Source organism: Pinus tabuliformis, chromosome 5_2 (genome assembly GCF_031772625.1).
Source record: "Pinus tabuliformis cultivar Carrire ecotype Pingquan chromosome 5_2, CPIR1, whole genome shotgun sequence".
Lineage (NCBI taxonomy): Eukaryota > Viridiplantae > Streptophyta > Pinopsida > Pinales > Pinaceae > Pinus > Pinus tabuliformis.
In genome coordinates, this window is record NC_142306.1 from 893,814,190 (window position 1) to 893,820,646 (window position 6,457).

At 37.1% G+C, this 6,457-nt stretch overlaps 1 protein-coding gene across 7 annotated transcripts; it reads left to right on the forward strand.

Moving 5' to 3' along the window:
- The first annotated feature begins 543 nt into the window (after positions 1-543).
- On the forward strand, positions 544-6,173 carry LOC149162174 (uncharacterized). Of its 7 annotated transcripts, none has more exons than XR_016261905.1 (6): positions 544-1,157; positions 3,143-3,249; positions 3,430-3,527; positions 3,678-3,930; positions 4,945-5,344; positions 5,506-6,173. XR_016261905.1 is itself a non-coding variant. In XM_089437168.1 (4 exons), exons 1-4 carry the CDS (start codon positions 1,083-1,085, stop codon positions 3,731-3,733), a joined length of 336 nt encoding a protein of 111 aa, XP_089293294.1. In that variant the 5' UTR covers positions 544-1,082; the 3' UTR covers positions 3,734-4,037. The 7 variants fall into 7 exon arrangements, 3 of the variants coding, with proteins under 3 accessions (XP_089293294.1, XP_089293296.1, XP_089293295.1); XR_016261906.1 differs by having other exon boundaries at positions 4,945-5,101; positions 5,506-6,168; XR_016261904.1 differs by lacking the exon at positions 5,506-6,173 and having other exon boundaries at positions 4,945-5,436.
- The last annotated feature ends 284 nt before the right edge of the window (positions 6,174-6,457 follow it).

Below are 6,457 nucleotides of genomic sequence, written 5' to 3' on the forward strand. Positions count from 1 at the left end.
AGAAGCCAACGGAGCCAACATTCAAGCACGCAACAATCTATCATGTGAGAAGACAAACCCACAATTGATAAATATTCTTAAAAAAAACTTCACAACATCAACTCCAACCCAAAAAATATGTGAAAAGAAGCTACAAACCATAGCATAATTAGACTAAGCGGTCCATACCATAGAATAATTAGACTAAGCGGTCCATAATGTTCAAACTGGACAACATGCTGTCCATTATGGAGGTACACCGCATCTTTGTTTTACAGTTGGCCATTTTGTCGGTTTATGCGTCTTGTCCTTTTTGGGACAGGTGAGCTTTTTGGGTAACATGGACGCAACTCAAGTTGCACGGCAAGATTTAAAAGCAAATTGAAAGTGTAATCATTGTGGATCGCACAACGCAAAGAGATCAAGATTCCAGGCTGTATATCATTAACGATGTGGTCCCCACAAGCAAAGTAGATCAGATTGAGGCGGTTCCTGGCGCTACCGACAAAATATTTTACTTTATTTTATTCGCCTTGATTTTAATTTCGTTTATTATCCTCTAAAAGCAGCGCTTATAAATAATCTGTGCGTTCATGATTTTACTGTCATAATTTCGCCGCTCCTCCGAAGCTCCTAAACTCTCCGCCTCCCTCTGCATCCAGAGATTTGTAGCGCCCAATTTATCCATATCTTTCTGTATGGATGATCTGTATAATCGCACAGATCAGAAGACTTTTGCTAACTGTTTCTACCGTGGTTTCTTGCACGTGGATTAAAATCTTTTTAAGATTAAAAGGAATTGCAGGGAGATTCAATTTTTATCCAGCGCTATTGAAAGCGGCTCAGTTCATGTAGCTTTTATTTCTTCTGAATATGTGACGGTGGTTAGCCTTTTTGTTTTATTTTTGCATATCAGCTGCTCTTTATGTTGGGTTTCAGAGGTTTATTATCCCATTATGTTGTACTTTCAAGAAGATCGGAGCAAAAATGGAATATAAATTCATGGGTTGCATTATTCTGAAATGAATAAAATATGAAGTCACATTATTTTGGAGAAAAAATAGCTATATGCACTGAGTTGTTTTTAATAGCATTGGATAACAATGACTCTCAAACAAATCAGAAGACAAATCCGAAGATATCACAATGACAAATCCGAAGATATCACAATGATTCAGGTATTATTCAGAATTGTAAAGATGTTCATTCCAGTGTTGCCAGTTCATTGATCTTCAGCACCATAGAAATGTGACTTATTGTGTTTTAATTCCTGTTCTCAGAAGGTGTAGTAACTAAACTTTTGAATACATGTGTAGCTTTTTTTGTCTCTGTTTTCCCTAAATAGATTTGATCTATTGCTCTTAAATAGATTTGATCCATATCAAAACTTGATCCAGAATAAAAATAGATTTAAACTGGGTTTAATATTTATATGATCCATATCAAAACTTGATCCAGAATAAAAATAGATTTAAACTGGGTTTAATATTTATATGATCCATATCAAAACTTAATCCAAAGTCAAAATAGATTTAAACTGGTTTTAATATTTGTATTTATTTATGTATATGCTTGAAATTTCAGTGCTAGAATAGTCACATATTTACAAGTTACAAAACTGGCAGAAGCTCTTTTGCTCATATGCCTTCTATGCAAGCCAGTCTAATCCAAATCCATATGCCTATAAAAGGATTTGCGGATTTTGTGGATCAGTCTCTTGAGATATGCTATAGACTGCGTTTAGCTTTAAAAAATTTAGTTTTAAAAAATTTGCATCTAGAAATATTTGAACCATATCAAAATTTGATGGACCCAGAATTAAAGTAGATTTAAACTGGTTGTAATATTTATATTTATTTATGTAGCCTTTAGCTTTAAAATTTGCAACTAGAAATATTTGAACTATATCAAAACTTGATAGATCCAGAAAACTTTATAGACCCAGAATTAAAATAAATTTAAACTGATTGTATAGGCAAAACTGGCAGAAGCTCTTTTGCTCATATGCCTTCCGTCCAAGCCAAGCCAAGCCAATCCAATCCAAGGATTTGAAGATCTTGTGGATCAGTGTCCTGAGCTATGCAATGGACTGCCTTTAGCTTTAAAAAGTGCTTGGTGTACTTCTTTTTGGAAAACGTAAATCTTATTGGGAGGCTAAACTTTACGAATCAAAAATTCAAATAAAAGTAAAGTTTGCCCTCATATTAAAAAACAGCTTAAAAATTACTTACGACACACTCAGCAAAGGGCTACAGAATATCTTTTTTGATAGCCCCGTTTTTTTTATGGGAGGAAGAAAATTGTGCTATAGCAATCTGGAATAGATCAGGCGGGAAGGGATTGCTGCGGTTTACAAATTTAGCCGGAAAATATTGTGTGGAAATGAAAGATGAAAATTTTATGCATATGTATAATCAATTTGGAGGATTGGTAAAATGTTTTATTTGGTTGAAAAAGTTTAATGATAATCTTTTCACTCATCTTGAGTATTATTTACATGTCAATATATGATTACTTAGAAATATGTGATTAGATTAGAGGGCGTAATGATAATCTCTTTACCTAAATTCAAGTCTCGTTCACATGTCAATGTGTGACATGTATAATTTGCTGAAATGTGTGATTTATTCTGAAATATATTGTACTCTGTACCTCGAAAAATCTATCATTAAAAAAACTCTAAATTAATAAAGCAAAATTTACCATTAAAAAAAACTCTATACTTAGGTAATTACATGTCAAAAACTCTATACTTAGGTAATTACATGTCAATAATGTCAATCTATGATTACCTAAAAATATGTAGATTAGATAGAAAGGCTTAATAATAACCTCTCTACCTAAGTTTAAGGTCATTCACATGTAAATGTATAATTATCCTATTTTAGGTGTGGTTTATTCTGAAATATGTTATACTATTTGCCTCTTCCTAAATTAATTAAAAAGGGGAAATCTACAATTAAAAAACCTCTGGACTTTGGGATAAGCCGTGCCACCGGGCACATTGATGATTGTTTACCCAAGTACTCTCCTACGGGTTCTCAATCTTCAAACTTTTTTAATAGTTAACCTTTTGCTGAAGGAATCTGTATACCGTTTTTAACTTCTCCAAAGTTTTTCACCTTCAAAATATGTAACTTCAACTATAACAAGCTGTATACAGTTTCTGCATCCGAATGAACAGGTTATGACGGAAGCACTTGGAGTCAGGATGATTCCTGAAGAGCAGAACACCGAACGAGAGGAGTTGAGGTCACAAATGTTGTCATGGTACCAGAGGAATCACCACCTGTTGGGAACTGCGTGATGAAGCTCTGCAATAGACTGTTATTGTTTTCTTGGTCTTGCTGTCATTAATTTTCAACTTCTTGAGAGCGAAGGTCATCTCTTGGATCGCATTTTGAGGGTGCACTCACCAAATCTCATTTGACTTTCTTGGCGTGATTGCAGCTGTACTTACCTACTTTCCTGGATTCCAATTGAAATTTTTAAGGGTTTGGAAGGTGGAAGGGAGGGTATTGTTAACATTGTGGCAAGGCAAAGCGCAGGTAAATTTAAAGTTCTTGAGTTGATATTTGTGTGGTAATTAATCATTGGCACTGCATCACAGAGTTTTCAACGATTTATGGCGGTTTCGTCCAGAGAATCATGTTTGTATATATAATCTTTCTTACAGTGTATATATCTCTTGCTTACAGTCGACGCACTTGATCTGCCAGGCACCATTGCAGTTGCAGTAATTAGAACTTATTAATGTGAACCGTCGCTGGAGCATTACAAAGTCCACATGACAGCTGAAGCACACGGATCGTCATGGATTTTTCTTTTCTTGCTAAATTGCCAGAAGAATTCGGTTATCTGAGTTAGTTGAGCCTTGGTGTTATAGTCGGGGTCACTGAAATCATAACCAAACTCTCTTGGTAAAGCTTTGTTTAACGAGGCCACAACCTGGTAAGGCGTTGTTTAACCAGGCTACAATTTTGATATGATTGGAATTTTTATGGGAATATAGTCGAATATTATATTTTTAAGAAATCTGATTGAGGAAGTGTTTTTTAAATGGAAAGCTTAACCCAAATTTTCAAAAATTTTGGCCAAAATTTTGAGAGCAAAATAGTTTAGACTAGGTACTCTTGGTAAATTGACAACCTTCCATCACATGGACCTGTATGGGTGCCAGATTTTGGAGAGGCTGCACTTGTTTTGGTGCAGAACCGGGACAGGCTGTCAGATTCCTTGGGTAGCTCGACAATCCTCCACCACATGGACCTGTCTCTACCACATGGATTTGTCTTTATGTCAAAACTTGGAGAGGCTGCCAGATCCTTGCTTAGGATGATGAACCTCCACCACATGGACCTGTCTCTACCACATGGATTTGTCTTTATGTCAAAACTTGGAGAGGCTGCCAGATCCTTGCTTAGGATGATGAACCTCCACCACATGGACCTGTCTCTACCACATGGATCTGTCTTTGTGTCAGAACTTGGAGAGGCTGCCAGATCTTGCTTAGGATGTTGAACCTCCACCACATGGACCTGCAAAGTGCAGTAAATTGGAGATGTTGCCAGATTCCCTCTTGACCGTACGAACCTCCCAATCTTGGGCCTGTTTGGGTGGGGTAAATTGGAGAGTCTGCCAGATTCCTTAAGTAGCTTGACAAACATCCACCCCATAGAATTGTTTCGATGCAAGAAATTGGAGATTATTTGATGAAGTTGTATACCCAACCTTCGGAGATTTCATGTTCGAGTGTATTACTGTGCTGGAGGTTGGAACATTACCAAGGACAAGGGAATTGAAAAGTTGTTATAATTTGAGGGAGCATAGGCGGCCTCGTATGATCTTCAGAAGTTGTAGAGTTTTAAAACATTGGTGTCCTTGGTTGACCTGTATGCAATAGATTGTGCGAAGTTGAAGAGCATGCGAGATTTGGCGCAACTAACAAAGCTTGAATACCTACAGGTTCGCAGGTACCTCGTTTGGACGAGCCGGAGGGAGTTGAATATTCTACACTTTTACGGTTGTCAGGTGTGTCCCAAATTGCTGTGGGGGTGAGAGAAGCAACAAATAACCAGCCTGCTATCGGCCTTTAATGCGTCCAATAGCAGCTATTCACCAGGTAACAGTTAATCAGTCTGTCATAGAGCATTAAATGCCCAGATATATGCATGCTTTATAATAAAATAACACAGAGTCCTTGGTGATTACATAAATTAAAAGTAAAAACTGTGTATTATTTTATTATAAAGCATGAATATACCTAGACATTTAATGCCCTATAACAAACTGGTTAACCTTTGCCTTCACCATACATGAGTTGGGGCATCGGTGGTTGTGACGCGCTCACGTGCAAGTAAACATGGTTCGTCGTTTAATTCACATTAAGGCCATGCCCATCGTGGTGGATTTGAAATTTTCAAATTGAAAATTCGGCCGGCGAATTTCTGTAAAACAGGTTTTTGAACCGGCTATTTATTTCGTTTTCATTCTAGGATTGATCGATGAACTCGGCCTCTCGCGCAGGATGTTGCTTAAAGGATGTTGCAAGCTTGTGATACACTGCAGGGATCTTCTCAAGGGCGGTGACGTTCAGGTCAAGCGAACCTCCGGTCATCCTCAGGGTATTCTAGACAGTTTGGTTCCTCCCAATGGCAAACTCCTTTTCCAGGAGACTTCCCTTTCTCTAAGAAAATACACAGACCTACTGAATGGTATTACACGTTGATATAGACTTCAGTAGCTTGGGTTTAGTTTATACGCGGGGCCAATTAGAGGACGCCTTTGCGCTATCAAACATGATGATAAAATCGCCACAAATGTAAATGGCCATGCTTTTGAAAACATTGCAGAGGGCCATGTCATGAAACAGAGATACCATGAATGCCTGAAATTCCTCTAAATTTAGAGACGTTGATTTCCCTTTGCTGAGCAGCTTTACCTTCTTTAGTGTGCTGTCCATTTGGAGCTGGGTCGTTGAGTTTGCCATTTCTGCTTAATTTTGAAGCACGGGGTTTGGCGACCAGTTGCTTGTCTCCATTTTTGTGATAGCCAGAATTAAAGATGAACCATTTTAATGGTTATACTTTCCAAATAAAAAACAGTTTTGTTCGCTTATGGTTTGCTGAACTATTTTAATGGTCATATTTTCCAAATAAAAAGGTACTTTTGTTCGCTCACAGATTGGTGAACTCTTTTAATTGTTATACTTTCCAAATAAAAAAAACAGTTTGCGCAGGGTTTGATACTTGAATTCAGGAGATATTTTTAAGTTAATTGTGTTTGTAAAAAATGTCACGTATATATTTTTAAGTTAATTGTGTTTGAAAATTTTTTTATACTGACCAGCTGTGGTGGCAGTTTGAGGGGCAGATTCCTTTTTTTGGTGAGTCTGTTCTTGCTAAAATCATAGGAACTTAGTATACCCTACTTGCAGGTGGTTGGTTATGCTCTTGATGTTATAGTGGCAACTATGAGG